General features: G+C 40.0%; 1 protein-coding gene and 1 non-coding gene across 2 annotated transcripts; both read right to left on the bottom strand.

The window, feature by feature from the left end:
* On the bottom strand, window positions 3,060-3,131 carry TRNAG-UCC. The gene has a single exon. It is a non-coding gene; the product is annotated as a tRNA-Gly (tRNA).
* On the bottom strand, window positions 8,875-16,328 carry BMP15 (bone morphogenetic protein 15). The gene is made up of 2 exons (NM_001005155.2): window positions 15,924-16,328; window positions 8,875-10,944 (listed from the first exon to the last, which is right to left on the bottom strand). The coding sequence occupies exons 1-2, from the start codon at window positions 16,273-16,275 to the stop codon at window positions 10,088-10,090; spliced, it is 1,209 nt and encodes a 402-aa protein (NP_001005155.2). The 5' UTR covers window positions 16,276-16,328; the 3' UTR covers window positions 8,875-10,087.

Below are 16,535 nucleotides of genomic sequence, written 5' to 3'. Positions count from 1 at the left end.
CTGTGGCATTTTAACTTGTCCTATTCTAATCCCTCTTTCCTCAGCTCCCTTGAAAAATAACAGCCTGACCACACCAGTATTTGTTAAAATCAATACAGCCACTGAAGGGGGGCAGACTGGGTTTGAGATCCCCAAAAAGCCCCATTCTTGCAGAATTGTCACAATTTGAGCTGTCTGGCAGTTCTTGGAAACGCCTACTCACATGACTCATCTTTGTTTGCCCTGGCTCAGAGCTCACTCCATGCAAAAATCCTTTTTTGTTTTAATAGACTCTTTTTAAAGAGCAGTTTGGAGTTTAGAGTAAAACAGAAGAAAATACAGAGAGTTTCCATATACTACCATTCCTTCCTCTCCATCACCTTCCACAGTTTTCCCCTATTATTAATATCATATATTAGTGTGGTATATTTTTACAACTGAGAAACTAATATTGACACATTATTATTAGCTAAAGTCCATAGTTTATGAGGTTAACTCTTTCAGTTGTATATTGCTTAGGTTTTGACAAATACATAATGCCATGTATCTACAACTATAATATCATAAAGAAGAGCTTCACCGTCCTAAAAAAAAACCCCTTTCCTCTAAATCTGCCCTCCTTCTTAACCAGTGGCAATCACTGCTCTTTTTACTGTCTCTATAGTTTTCCCTTTACCTGATTGTCATATGAATTGAATCAATCAATATGTAGCTTTTTCAGACTGGTTTTACTTAACAACATTACTTAACATTTAAGTAACATTTAACCCTAACATTTAAGTAACAACATTACTTAACATTTACTTAACATTTAAGTTTCCTCTATGTCTTTTCATAGCTTCATGGCTCATTTATTTTTATTGCTGAATAATATTCCATTGTATACATGTACCACTTTGTTTATTCCCTTTTACCTATTAAAGGACATCTTGGTTGCTTTGAGTTTGGGCAGTTCTGAGTAAAGCTGCTGTAAACATTCACATGCAGGTTTTTGTGTAGACACAACTTTTCAAGTCATTGTAAGAACAAGGAGGGTGGTCACTGGATTGTATAGTGAGACTATGTTTAGCTTTGCAAGGAACTGTCAGACTGTCTTCCAAAGCAGCTGTACCATTTTGCATTATTACTAACACGTGGTGCTGTCAGCATTTTGGGGTTTTAACCTTCCTGATAGGTATGTGGTGTCATCTTGTTTTAAGGACATATGATGTGGCGAATTTCTTCATGTATTTATTTGCCAGGCATATGCCTTCTTTGGTGAGGTTTCTGTTCATATATTTTTCCCATTTTAAAAATTGGGTTGTTTTCTTACTGTTGAATTTTGAGAGTTCTTCACATGTTTTGAATAACACAAGTCTCTTATCTAATACTTGTTTTGAAAATATTTCCTTCCAGTCTGTGGCTTATTCTTACATTCTCAACAGTGCCTTTTTCAGGGCAGAATTTTTAATTTTAATGAAATCTAACTTATCAATTTTTTCCTTCTTAGACCATGCTTTTGATGTTACATCTGAATCTGGGCATCAGACAGATTCAGGTTAGGATCCAACTACCCACTCATTTGCTATGCTTTATGACTTTGGGCAATTCTCCAGAAACATTCATTTCCACAACTGTAAAATGAGATGATACTCATTCCAGACAAGATGAAATAAAATGATGTTATGAAAAGCTCTAAAAGAGCAAAAAATAAAATATAGGAAAGAAATAAAAGCCATCACCAAAGTTTACTTGTGTTATCTTCTAGGAGTTTTAAAGTTTGTATTTGACATTTATGTCTGTGATTCATTTCCAATTAATTTTTGTAATAGGTATAAGGTCTTTATCCAGATTAATTTTTTGGCATGTGGTTGTCCAGTTAGTCCAGCACCATTTGTTGAAAAGATTATTCTTTATCCATTTAATTGCCTTTGCAGCTTTGTCAAAGACTAGTTGATTATATTTGTGTCAGTCTATTTTGAGGCTCTCTATTCTATTCCATTAATCTATTTGTTTATTATTCCACCAATAGCACACTGTGCTGATTACTATGGCATTAAAATAAGTATTGAAGTCAGGCATCTGCAAAAAACCACAGCTAACAAACTTATTGGTAAAAGACTGAATTTTTTCCCCTAAGATCAGGAAAAGAATGTCTGCTCTTACTACTTCTATTCAACATTGGATTGGAGGTTCTAGATAGGGTAATTAGGGAACAAAAAAGAAGTCATCCAGATTTAAGGAAGTAAAACAATATATATTCACAGATGACATGAACTTGTATATATAAAATTCTAAGAAACCCACAGAAACCATTTACAGCTAATAAGGGAGCTCAGCAAGGTTGCAATGTACTAGTTCAATATACCAAAATAAATTGCATTTATATATACCAACAATTAATGGTCTGAAAATTTAGAAAAAAAATCCTTTAATAATAGCATCAAAAAGAATAAAAAACTAAGGAATGAATTTAAGTGTAGGACAAATACTTAAAAACGGTAAACCTGTTGAAAAAATTAAAGTCCTAAATAAATGGAAAGACATCTCATTTTTACAGATCAGAAGACAATGATGTTAGATGTCTCAAACTTATCTACAGATTCAATTCAGCCTCTAATCATAAAAACTCAGCCAGTATTTTTTTAGAAATTGAAAAGCTGATTCTAAAATTCATATGGAAATACAAGTGACCCAGAATAGCCTAAACAATCTTGGTAAAGAAGAAAACATTTGGAGGAATCACATTTCCCAATTTCAAAACTTACACAAAGCTACAGTTATTAAGACAGTGTTGTTCTGGCAAAATAGATATATGGGTCAATGAAACACAATTGAGAGTCTAGAAATAAACCCTTATAGTTATGGTCAATTTTCAAGCATAGATGCCAAGATAATTCAATGGGGGAAAAAATTAGTCTTTTCAACAAATAGTACTGTGATCAATGGACGTCAAACATGCAAATTAATGAAGTTAGAACTTTACCTCACATGATATGCAAAAAGTAACTAAAATGGATTTAACATCTAAATGTTACAGCTAAAACTATAAAACACTTAGATTGTTGTGAGCCACACGGGAAGTCTAAGGGTTGGCCCACTGCATTGGCTGGGAATCAAACCCAGGTCAACTGTTTGGAAGCCAGCTATTCTCACCACTATACCACCAATGCTGCACTTGAAACTGTGATTTAAAAATTTTCAACAAAAAAAAGTCCAGGACCAGATGGCTTCACAGGCGAATTCTATCAAACATTTACAGAAGAGTTAACACCTATCCTTCTGAAACTATTGCAAAGGATGGAACACTCCCAAACTCATTCTATGAGGCAACCATCACCCTGATACCAAAACCAGACAATGATACCACGAAAAAAGAAAATTACAGGCCAATTTCATTGATGAACATAGATGCAAAAATCCTCAACAAAATACTAGCAAACCACATCCAATAATACATTAAAAGGATTGTACATCATGATCAAGTGGGATTTATCCCAGGTATGCAAGTATTCTTCAATATCTGCAAATCAATCATTGTGATACACCACATTAACAAACTGAAGAATAAAAACCACATGATCTTCTCAATAGATGCAGAAAAAGCCTTTGATAAAAGACAACACCCAATCTGATAAAAAAAAAAAACCTTCAGAAAGTGGGCATAGAGGGGATCTACCTCAACATAATAAAGGCCATATATGACAAACACAGAGCTAATATCATTCTCAGTGGTGAAAAGCTGAAACAATTCCCACTGAGATCAGGAATAAGACAAGGATATCTGTTCTTGCCACTACTATTCAACATAGTTTTTCAAGTCCTAGCCATGGCAATAAGAGTAGAAAAATAAATAAAAGGAATCCAAATTGGAAAGAAAGATGTAAAACTATCACTATTTGCAGATGACATGATACTATACCTAGAAAATCCTAAAGATGCTACCGGAAAACTGTTAGAGCTCATTGATGAATTTGGCAAAGTCATAAGATACAAAATTAATACACAGAAATTGGATGCATTTCTATATACTAACAACAAAAGATCAGAAAGAGAAATTAGGGAAACAATCCCATTTACCATCACATCAAAAATAATAAAATACTTGGGAATAAAACTACCTAAAGTGACAAAAGATCTGTATGCTGAAAACTATAAGATGCTGATGAAAGAAATCAAAGATGACACAAACAGATGGAAAGACATACCATACTCTTGGATTGGAAGAATCAATATCATCAAAAGGACTATTCTACCCAAGGCAATCTACAGATTCAATGCAATCCCTATCAAATTACCAAGGACATTTTTCACATTTTTCACTCGAACAAAATATTTTAAAGTTTGTTTGTAAGTACAAAAGACCCAGAATAGCCAAAGCCATTCTGAGAAAGAAAAAATGGAGCTGGAGGAATCAGGCTCCCTGACTTCAGACTATACTACAAAGCTTCAGTCATCAAAAACATAAGGTACTGGCACAAAGACAGAATATAGTGGAATAGGCTAGAAAGCCCAGAATTAAACCCATGTACCTGCAGTCAACTAATCTGTAACAAAGGAGGCAAGAATATGCAATAGAGAAAAGACAGCCCCTTCAATAAGTGGTGCTAGGAAAAGTGGACAGCCACATGGAAAAGAATGAAATTAGAGCACTCCCTAACACCATACACAAAAATAAACTCAAAATGGTTTAAAGACCCAAAGACCAGATACTATAAAACTCTTAGAGGAAAACATAGGCCAAACACTCTCTGACATAAACCACAGCAATGTCTTCTCAGATCCTCCTCCTAGAGGATTGACAATAAAAACAAAAATAAACAAATGGGACTTAGTTAAAACTAAAAGTTTCTGCACAGCAAAGGAAACCCTAAACAAAATAAAAAGACAACCCACACAATGGGAGAAAATATTTGCAAATGAAGCAACTGACAAGGGATTAATTTCCAAAATTTATTAACATCTTCCTCACCTCAATACCAAAGAAAAACCAACCCTCTCAAAAAATGGGCAGAAGATCTAAACAGATGATTCTCCAAAGAAGACATACAGATGGCCAAAAAAACACATGAAAAGATGTTCAGCATAACTCATTAGTAGAGAAATGCAAATCAAAACCACTATGCGGTACCACCTTACACCAGCCAGAAAGGCCATCATCCAAAAGTCTACAAACAGTAAATGCTGGAGAGGGTGTGGAGAAAAGGGAACCCTATTACAGTGTTGGTGGGAATGTAAATTGGTGCAACCACTGTGGAAAACAGTATGGAGAGTCCTCAGAAAACTAAAAATAGAATTACCATTTGATCCAGCAATCCCACTGCAGGGCATCTATCCAGAGAAAACCATGACTCGAAAAGACATGTGTACTCCAATGTTCATTGTGGCACTATATACAATAGTCAAGGCATGGAAACAACCTAAATGCTCATCAACAGAGGTGTGGATAAAGAAGATGTGGTACAAGAAGATGTAGTACATATATACAATGGAATAATACTCAGCCATTAAAAGGAATGAAAAAACAGCATTTACAGCAACATGGATAGACCTAGAAATTATCATGCTAAGTGACATTAGTCAGACAGTGAGACACCAACATCAAATGCTATCACTTACATGTGGAATCTAAAAAAAGGACACAATGAACTTCTTTGCAGAACAGATACTGACTCACAGACTTTTAAAAATGTATGGCTTCCAAATGAGACAGGTGGGGGTGTTGAGGGGGAAGAGCTGAGGGTTTCAGATGGAAATGCTACAAATTTGGATTGTGATGATCATTGTACAACTATAAATGTAATAAAATTTATTGAGTAATTTAAAAAAATTAGAAAAAGACATGAGTGTAAATTCTCATGATCTTGGATTAGTCAATGTTTTTTAGATGACGCCATAAGCATAAGCAACAAAAGATAAAAATAGATTAGAAAATTAGATTTCTTCCAAATTAAAAACTTCTGTGTTTCAAAGGACACTATCAAGAAAGTTAGAAAACAACCCACAGAATGAGAAAAAGTATTTTCAAATCATAGTCTAATGAGACTAATATATAGAATATATAAAGAACTTTTACAACTCAAAAATATGAGAAAACCCAATTAAAAACTAGGAAAATGACCTGAGTTGACATTTATCTAAAGGAGATGTGCAAGTTGCAAATAAGCACATGAAAAGATGCTAAACATCATTAGTCGTTAGGGAAATGCAATTAAAACCACAAAAAAATACCACTTTACCTTCACTAGCTGAGCTAAAATAAATATCCTGCCTTATTTTAGCTCAGCAGTAACAAACCCGACTAGTATACATAAGGATGCAGGTTTGATCCCTGGCCTTGATCAGTGGGTTAATGATCCGGCATTGCTGTGGCTGTGGTGTAGGCCGGCAGCTGTGGCTCCGATTTGACCAGGAACTTCCATAGGCTGCGGGTGTGGCCATAAAAAAAAAAAAAAAAAAAAAAGGCAGACAATAACAAGATTTCGGATTGTAAAATAGTGCAGCTACTTTGGAAAAGAGTCAACATTATCTCAACATAGACTTACTATATGATTTGGCATTACTACTCCTAAGTATATATGCTAGAGGATTGAAAATATATGTCCACACAAAAATTTCCACATGAATATTCATGACAGCATTATTCATAATAGCCAAAGAGTAAAAATAACTAATGCCCATCAACTGATGTATTAATAAATAAAATGTGGTATATTCTACAATGAAATTTTATTCAGCCAAATAAAGAATGGACAACCACAGATCAACACAGATGAAACTTGAAAGCATAATGCTAACTTGAAGACAGTCACGAAAGGCCAAACATTGCATGATTTGACTTGTATAAATAGCTATAATCTATAGAAAAATAAAATAGATCAATAGTTGCCAGGGGCTGAGGTTAGGGGAATGGAGATTAACTGCTAATGGGTATAGTGTTTCTTTTTGTGGTGAAATTTATCGTAGTGGCTTTTGCACAACTCTGACTATACTAAAATTCCCTGAATTGAACATCCACTATGGTGGCTTCTATGGTAAATCATATATCAATAAACCAGTGTTGTTATTTTCTGCCATGCGTGCAATATGTGGAAGTTCCTGGACAAGAAATTGAAACTGTGCCACAGCAGTGAGAACGCTGGACCCTAAGCCTGCTGAGCCACCAGGGAATTCCTAAACCATTTTTAAAAATGGGGTAATACCTCCTGCTTTACAGTGCTGTTGAGAGGATTAACTGAAGACATTTGAAACCTTTTACAAAATTAGGCAAATATTTTGGTGAAACTGAAGAGAAATTATACCTGCTTCCTAACTTTGCCCAGAATTGAGCATAATACACTACCAAGGTAAATGCAACAGAGCTCCAGAGTCAGAAGCAAGCTCAAATGCTTGTTCCTTCTGCACCCACACATTGAATGGACTTCCAGCCTATTCACCGGGGGAATTGGGACAAGGTAGACTTTGCTCCCTGCTTTCTCTTTCTGAACCAAGTAACTATTTCTCCCCATCCACCTGGGCAGACAGACTCCCATCCATATATCCTCCTCCACTAGCAAGCATATCTCCTTCCTCCCAGAGAAAGGTTTGAGGTCTAGATCTCTTCCTTTGCACTTGAGCAAAAGTGCTAAGCTGAAAGCAATATTTTGAAAGAAAAGAATCCATAACATCAGCCACAACTGACTCCAAACTGCCAGTGTTTTTCCTTGGGCATTCTGACAACTCAGGGCTTAATGGATGATGGGGCCAGTTAACCCTGTGCCCTCCACAAACAGATTAAGTTTCAGACATATTCAGGCCTCCAGGCTAGGAGACCGTGATTTTCTGAAAATTCCAAAGAACACGAAGATGCTGAATTCAGACCCTGGTCCTGTGACCAGGGTCTGTATTCAGGCCTGTTAAGTGTTTGTGCCTACCTCAGGTAGGCTGAGGAAATAACTAGACCAGAAGCCCACATTTACTTACCCATGTCAGATGGCAGTCTGTGTATATATACATACATTCCTTTTCTCTTATTATCTTCCATCATGGTCTATCCTAAGAGAATGGATATAGTTCCTTGTCCTATAATATAATGTGGCACAAAAATCAATCTTACTATATATCCAAGTACATATCTTGTATGGCATTTATTCTGATGGGAAATGAGACATGTGAACATTGAAATATTCCATGTCAGGAAGGCTACCTCCCTCACAAAAAAAAAAGTCTGACTGTCCTACATTCATACCCATCAAGGACCTACTATGTGCCAGGTTCCAATAATATGGAAATGAGTAAAACACAGCTGAAACTCTTAAAAGGAGTTTCATCTTTTGCTAACAGAGACAGTTATGCTAGAGTATGTTAAAGGAAAGCAAATAATCCATAGAGGGGGAGATCCTGAGTCTAAAGTATCATGGTGGCATTGAGAAGATCAAGATAAATGCCCAAAGTTGATTCCTAGAGATATAGGAAAGAAGGTAGATGGACAAAAAGATGTGAAGAAATAGCTCCTCAGGCAGAAGAATAAAATTTGTGTATTTCTAGACATGCAAGATTTTTAGTCTAGCTGGAACCAGTTTTGAGAAGGGAGTGGTAAAAATGAATTAATCTACAGTGGCTAGGTAAGAGAGACAGGGATTTCCATTTGGCAAATATATGCGACCACCCTAAATCAGTCTCATTTCATTGTGAGTGACCATAAAACTAATCAAGGAAGAGCTGGACAGGGAAAATGCCTTATTAGGCTTTCTCAAAGGGACTCTTTGTGGAAGGCTGATTCTTAGCAGTATTGCCTTAAGAGAGAACTTCAAAAGAACCTCTAGCCCCACCCTTGGGGATTAGGGTTGAGTTCCTGTCCGTGGCTAAAGGGAACAAAGGAAATAAATTCCTTCCACCCACTCTCTCCCAATCCCCAAAACATTCACAATTTTCTTTAACGCAAAAAAATGATTTATTTGCAACACAGCCCAGTTCCCATCACTTCAATACAGCATAGGAGTAGGAAAGAGTAACAGTGCAAAAGCATCATTTAGTCCAAGGCAGAGCTCCATGCCTCCAAATACAGCAACTCTATCTCCCTCAGAGACCCATGCCCAGAGTCCAAGTGAACAAACAGGCAAGCCCAGAATGAAAGTAGCCTCCGCATGTTTCACCCTTCCCCCACAGCCCTTCAAACTTCCTAACTGAAGCCTCTACCCCCTCCACTCCCAACCAGGTCAACTCCCAGGCTCCGAGCTACTGGGGAGCTTCTTAGCAGCATCATGAACAGTGGTTTAAGGGTTACCTAAAATGAGAAAAATACCCTGTGAAATCTACTGTTCCATAGCAAGTTTAAAACAACTCCCCCATAGATAATCCTAATCAGCAATGACAGCTCTTCATCTCTTTACTATAGATACAGGTGGCTTTGAAGGGATTGTCATCTTGGCTCCAGACACATTGCCCTGCAGGCATGATTAAAGGCTCCTCTCCTCACCCTAGGGAAAAAAGGAATCCTAGGCATTTCCCCCAGGTTCAGAGCCTGAGAGGAAAAGCCCTGATAGCTTAGAAAAAATATTCACTTCCTTCTGTTTCCCTCAAAAGATTTTCATGGAGATTATTGCTTAAAAGTTTTCTGGTCCATCTGAGAAACATTACTTTTAGATTTAGAGGGAAATCCAAACACAGAAGCAGGCAGTCTTTCCCATTAGGTGCTAGTATCTAGGATTCAGGAAGCAAGGGAGAGAAGAATAAAAATCTCAGGTTGCTTTCTTCACTCCAAATCTTCTAGACCTTCAGAAGATGGACTCTAGGATGATTCCCCCTTTCCCAGGCCTTTGTGGCATAATTCCTAAAGTTCTACCATCGTGGACTGGTGACTTTTGACAAAAGTCACAATAAAAAAGACAATAGAGAGGGCTTCTCCAAAGGAAGATCTTAAGCATTAAGGGCTCTGACTAGCAGTCAAAATGTACTGATGTTTGGTAGCAGAACTGTTTTTGTAAAGTGAGGGGCTCATAAGTGGGGGGACAGACTTAACAACACTGAAGGCAAGAACTAGAACCCATAGATTTGGCAGAGGATCATTGTAGCTTTGACATTAAGATTTGTTTACATTAAACCCTTCACCAATTTCTCAGGGAAACCTGAGCCAGCCATACCTTTGCTGTCACCTGCACGTACAGGACTGGGCAATCATATCCTCATACTCCTTGTACAAGATACTCCCATTTGCCTCAATCAGGAGGATGCTAATAGGCACATACTTATAAGGGACACAGGAGGGCTGAGGGACACTCTGGTCCACCAGCTCATTGACAAGGTTCTGGATGATGGCATGATTGGGGGAATTGAGACCATAGTGTAGTACCCGAGGGCAGACCCCCTTACAGTAGTTTGGGGTATAGAAATGGGGAGCAATGATCCAATGATCCCAACCCAGTTGGTGGAAGCTGACTTGGAAAGGATGGAGGGAACACTGGTTACTTTCAGGCCCATCGTGCTCCCTGGAGGGGCCAAGAACCTCAGATGCGATGCTGCCTGCTTGCCGGGCCTTCCGCAAAAGAAGAGAAGGGTCTCTTGCCATAAACTCTTCCAGGCCTCTGGGAAGAAGTTTGGCCTTCTGAACACTCCGAGTGTCATTGAAATAGAGTAACAAGAAGGCAGTGTCCAGGGATGAAATGCCACGCCCCCGGAACTCAAGAATCTCACTACCATTTTGCTGCTGACACATGAAGCGGAGTCGTAGAACCCTGCGCCCCTTGTGATTCCAGAGCTTTTGTCCAACATGTTGCGTGACATCCATCTCCGTCCAAGCTTGGGGCAGCAGGGAAGGCTTTAAGGAGCCTCTTCCTGAGGAAGGAAAGTGACTGGTTGTGCTTTTCTGGATCCAGGGCTCCACATGGCAGGAGAGGTGGAAGGGAGCTAGGTGAAGTTGATGGCGATAAACCACAGTGGCTCTGACTAGTTGGTAGGCTACCCGGTTTGGTCTCAGAGGAAAGTCCAAGGTCTGTATATGCCAGGGCCCTGCATGAATAAGAGGAAACAAGAACAGAGCATTGGAGTTCCCATCGTGGCTCAGTGGCTAGCGAATCCGACTAGGTACCATGAGGTTGTAGGTTCGATCCCTGGCCTTACTCGGTGGGTTGAGGATCCGGCGTTGCTGTGAGCTGTGATGTAGGTGGCAGACGCTACTCGGATCCCGCGTTGCTGTGGCTCCGGTGTAGGCTGGCAGCTACAGCTCCAATTCGACCCCCTAGCCTGGGAACCTCCATATACCACAGAAGCGGCCCAAGAAAATGGCAAAAAGACCAAAAAAAAAAAAAAAAAGAACAGAGCATTAATTTCTTACCTTCTAGCCTGACTCTCCTCCCCACCCCCACCAAACCCACTCGGTACAAACTGACAGCTAGAAGCAGCCCTCAGATTAATTCAACGTCATAAGAGCTCCCATATATGGCACACTTACCAATATGTCAGATGTTTTCCATGCATTAGCTCTTTAATCCACAATAGCCTTATGTGATAGTTATTATTCCCATTTTGAAGACAAGGAAATTGAAGCTCGGAGAGGCTACACCAGAGGACACACAGCCAGTGTGTGTTCGAATCAAGATTTGAGCCAAAGTCTTTTCGCTTAAGAAGAGAATTGCGTCTCATTTTTTAAATCACTTACAGCACTAGGCCAAGAAAAACACCTCAAATACCAAATTGTATGTATATATATTGTCTGTATCATTATATTGTCTGTGTTATTAAAGGTGACCAATGAAGAAAGTCATTGAGCGATTCATGAGTTAACAACAAATCCTGCATCACTATATAGATATAGCTTTAGAGGGGACAGTTCAACCATTAGAGGTTATGGCCTGCCATCACTTCAAATCCAGGGCCGAGATGCCACAAAATAATTTTGTCTATCTGCCCCTAGTGGGGGCAGGCATTTTGCCATTTTTGCCCTCTATTTAAATTTCTTCTTGAGCAGCTATTGCCCTCTTAGGCTGTTTCTCCCTTAACCCTCAGTCTCTCCCTTTTCTTTCCATTCCTTACTGGAAATGATTCTTCATTTAGCCCATTCATTCTACTGCCATTTCCTTAAATACCATTCTCAAACAGGCCCTGGTCATATAAATATTTTGTTTGCCAAGAAGGTGACTCAGAGCTGCTTGCCTCTCAATGATTAAGCATTTTAATCTAAACTGTGATGCTGACACCCAGTGGCCAAAGGGTTGGAATGCTGGGCCTGTAGTGCTCTGACCTTCTGCGCCCTCTCCTGGCAAAGGTCAAGAGAAACGATTACAAGAAACTACAGATAGCAAGGAAAAGCCTTCTGTCATCTTCAAATATCACTAAACATGCCCGTGTTAATTTCCATATTATTTTAAACTTATTTTTAATGTTTAATAACTAGATTAAATAAGTACTTATAACAAAAATGAGTAAAGACTGATGAGAAGAGTTTGTAAAAAATTTAAAATTAGAAAATTTTAATATTTTGATTTTCTCTTATACCAAATGGTTCCAATTTGGGTGATATTTCGTTAACATTTCAGTGAAATACAATCAGTTTTCTTCTATCAATTGGTTTCTTATTTATGACCAAATCAAGTCATCCTAGGCTAATGGATTTTGAAACTATAATTCAAAGAAAGTACCATCAAAGGAGAAATGATAATTTTGTTTTAATCCCAAAATAGAGCAAGTTGTAATTACTTAATATGTAGTGATTCAACACTACTGCTTTCATAGAAACAAAAGGGACTCATGACTGATGCCAATGACAATTGGTATATACCATCCTGGTTCATTGTGAAACTACTACCTTACCTTCCACTCAGCTGCAGACAATTGCATGTACACATTTTGTCTTTGTTACATATTATTTACTTAACCTTTTTTTTTTTCCACTAAATCCCTGGGTCGGAAATTCTTCAGCAGGCCTGAGATGGTCAACTTAGAAGCCTTTTAATGTTTTGACACATCAAGATTTTTTTTTTCTTTTTTTGGCCACCCCACGACATATGCAGTTCCCAAGCCAGGGATCAGATCCAAGCCTCAGCTGGCAGCAAACGCCAGATGCTTTAACCCACTGTGCCGGGCCAGGGATCAAACCTGTGTCCTTGCGCTGCAAAGATGCTGCCCATCCCGTTGTGCCAGAGCGGGAACTCTCATCAGGATACTTTTTATATTATGTCTCTAAGTTTCTTCTAAGTTTCAGGTGTATAGCACCAACATCTGTATATACTACGAAGTGATTGCCACTACAAGCCTCGTTATCATCATCTCTGTACCAGAGTTGACTCCCTTCATCTACTTTGCCCACCCCCAACCCCCTTCCTTGCTCGTAACCACTAATCTGATCTCTGTATCTGAGTTTGTTTTTATTTGGGTTTTGGTCATTTTTTAATATTCTGCATATAAGTGAAATCATACATCAGAATTTTTTTTTTAAAGTTCGCATCCCAGCTCCTGCTTACTTAATACACCTTTTAAGTTTGGAGGCACTTGGGTATCATTCAGACAAGGCCCAAGCCAGGCTTATATTTACTTTCTCAAAATAATCTTTCCAAGGGGCCCACCCATACATCTGTCTCACACTGACTAAAAAGGAATCCTATTCTCTAGCAGGCTGTCTGGTGAGGAATTGCCCTTTCCTTTCAGACCCTGACATCACATATTTCCTGCACGAGGGTGGGGTTGCTAAGGATCAGAGCCAGGAAGGGTCTGCTCGGAACTTTTCAGGGAAATGGCTGACTCATATATCCTGTGTGATTGAACTTGGGATAGCTCTCCAAGCCAGCTTGATTCAGCTGGGTCATCTCCTGATGAAAAGGATCAGGCCTGGCTCTCTTGTCATCCATTTCTGGATCCTTTCCAGAGTCCTTAGATGCCCGTTATGCCCTGCAGTCAGATCAGGATAGTGGCCCAATTCTAGGCAGCCTCCTTTCTAGCCTCATATCATCTACGTGGAATTGACTTGTGCAGCTTAACCCAGATCCCCGGTAATAACCTACAAGGCCTTGAGTCTCATCAGCCTCATACTCCGCCACTGTCCACAACCTCATGAGGTTCCAACCATCCTGATCTTCCTTCTGTTCTTCAAGTCAGACAAGCTCAGTTTTCACCCTTTAGGCCTTTACACACTTGTTCCCTCTGCCTCAGTCAGACTTCCCTCTCCTTAGTTTACAGACCTTAGCTCAAATGTCACCTCTTCAAAGTGACCCTCCCCGGCAATCCCACACCAAGGGAGGCTTTCTTTGGTGTCCTCTATCAAAATAATTTATGTCATTCTTTGATAGCACTGACCACAATCTGGTCAGTGCTTATTTGTCTTACCCATGAAAACCATGCCCATCTGGATCAAATCCCAATACTGCCACCTAGAACAATGTCTAGCACTTAGAAGTTGCCAAATAAATATTTGTTGAACGAATCTCCACCCACACCAAGTTATTTTCTTTTTCCTTAATCAGAATGTGCCGCCCATATGCATAGTCTCTTTACTCTTTCCACAAAGTCCAGCTCAAATGCCACATCCTTGAGGGGACCTTCCAAAGGTCTCTCTGCACAGGAACACATTTCTTCTTTGGAGTCCTGACACCCCTATTGCTTATTCTTTTCAAAGCATTTGCCACACTATAACACCACCATGCAATTACTTCTCTATCCATTCGACTACAGTGGGAGTGCCTAGAGGTCAGGGTAGCAGTTATTTGCCTCTTTATACCCAACCCAAACACAGTGCTTTCTGCTCAATTAAAATCTGTTAAGCCAGTCAACACAGCAGGTTAATTAAAAGCATAGAAGCCTGAAAGCCTGGGTTAGAAACCCAGATCTATCAATTACTAGCTGTGTTACCTTGAGCCTCAGTTTCTTCACCTATAAAATGGGTATGTTTGTAATACCTACCTCATAGTGGGGAAGGATTAAGGAGGTTTGTAAAGTACTTTGCCCAATGCCTAGCATGTGGTAAGCTCACAGTAAATGTTAGCTGAGGGGAATGGTGGTGGTTTTACTTGGAGGAGGGAGGGTAAATCCTATCTGTTGTCATCTAAGACTAGCAAAGGCTTAAGATTGGTATCAACAGGTTCCCAAGATTTTCCTTGAAGTTGATGGCTGCCTGCATCTCCCTAGAGAGCCCTGCATTTCAGGAATCCGCTACTGCTCTGGAACAGTGTCTAAGGCTGCTGTTTAAAGCCCAAGCAACTATGATGGGAACAAAGACAATTCCAAAATACATTTGGTCCCCCAAACCCCAAAGTAGTAACACAGTCCACATAGAAAAATCACTTGGTATATAAATATATCGAGGTACCACATTTAAACACTTAAGTACTTATGGAAAGACTTTAGAATCAGACAGACTGGAGCCCAAATCCTATCTCTGCCACCCAGTCGGTCCCTGCGACTTCTGCAAATTATTTAACGTCTCTGGGCTCTAGTTTTCTTATTTTTAAAAATTAGGCTAAGTGTTCCATGAAAGCTAACGAGAGTAGCTGTCATTAAGGATTAAATACAATAGCAGATCCTCACGGAGCCAGGCAAACAGACTCTCTCAGATGTTAGCCCGTTTCTGTCCTTTCTGAGGCCACGTAAATCTCCCCAACTCAGCCCTCCTGTACCCCTTGCCTTCCAATAATAAAACAACACAAACCGCTCTCCACAGGAATGTACATGGGTATTTCTCAATTGTAGTTTTTGGTGATGTAACAGGCATTAAGACTTTCTATGAAAGATAGGAGCTAACACATCACTCAGTTGCCCCGGGGCCTGGGAGAGATTCCTCAGGTAGGCCCCAAGGCAATCTCTCGTTAAATCAGGGCCCTAAAGGGAAGCAGGCTTGGAGCCAGCTTCTCCCAAGTTGGCCATCCTTCAAAAACCAAGCCCGAGGAAACCGCCCACTCCCTAGGCAAAGCAATTAGATAGTCAGCTAACAGATCCCCTTTTCTCTACACTCTGCTTTCTCATTTTTCTCCCCTCCAGCACCATATCGTGTGATAACTCACCTCTGAGAGGCCTTGCTCCATTAACCAATGGCCTCACCAGCCTCACCATGGTGGCCCCAATGGTGCGGTTCTCCCTAGGGTGCCCACGTGCGTCGGCTGAACGCTGGTACAACTCCAGCATATATCGCAAGGGATGCCCCAGGACCTGTGGCTTCCTCTGCTGTTTGCCAGGGGCTTCCTCTAGCAGCTCCCTAATCAGGGGCAAGGTACAGGCCTCAGGCAGGAGGGCCACAGAGGGTTGCCCTACCTGGGTCATTTGGACCCTGTGTTCCATAAAAAGCACCAGTCCCCAAAGAAGAAGGGTTCTAATGATGCTGAGGAGGACCATCTTGAAAGACTTGTTCAGCAACATGTTCCAGCACAAGCCAAAATGATGCCACTCTGATGCCTTCCTTTCACACAGGTAACAGCACCCAGGCTCCACTACCACAAAGGCTGGGGCCAGGAAACAGTGAAAGGCAGGCAGGCAGGTCCTATGTTGCTTCCTCTGGGAGGATCTCCGGGATCCAAAGGAGGTCTTCTAAATTGTCCTCTTGGCATCAAAACCAACAGAAACAGCAGGCAGGACAAGGCAGCATAGCCCTCCTGTTCTCCAGGGCTGGGAAAAAGATA

Source organism: Sus scrofa, chromosome X, assembly GCF_000003025.6.
Source record: "Sus scrofa isolate TJ Tabasco breed Duroc chromosome X, Sscrofa11.1, whole genome shotgun sequence".
In the NCBI taxonomy this organism is placed as follows: domain Eukaryota; kingdom Metazoa; phylum Chordata; class Mammalia; order Artiodactyla; family Suidae; genus Sus; species Sus scrofa.
Note: the sequence above shows the minus strand (reverse complement) of the source record. Positions and strands in the feature narration are given on the sequence as shown.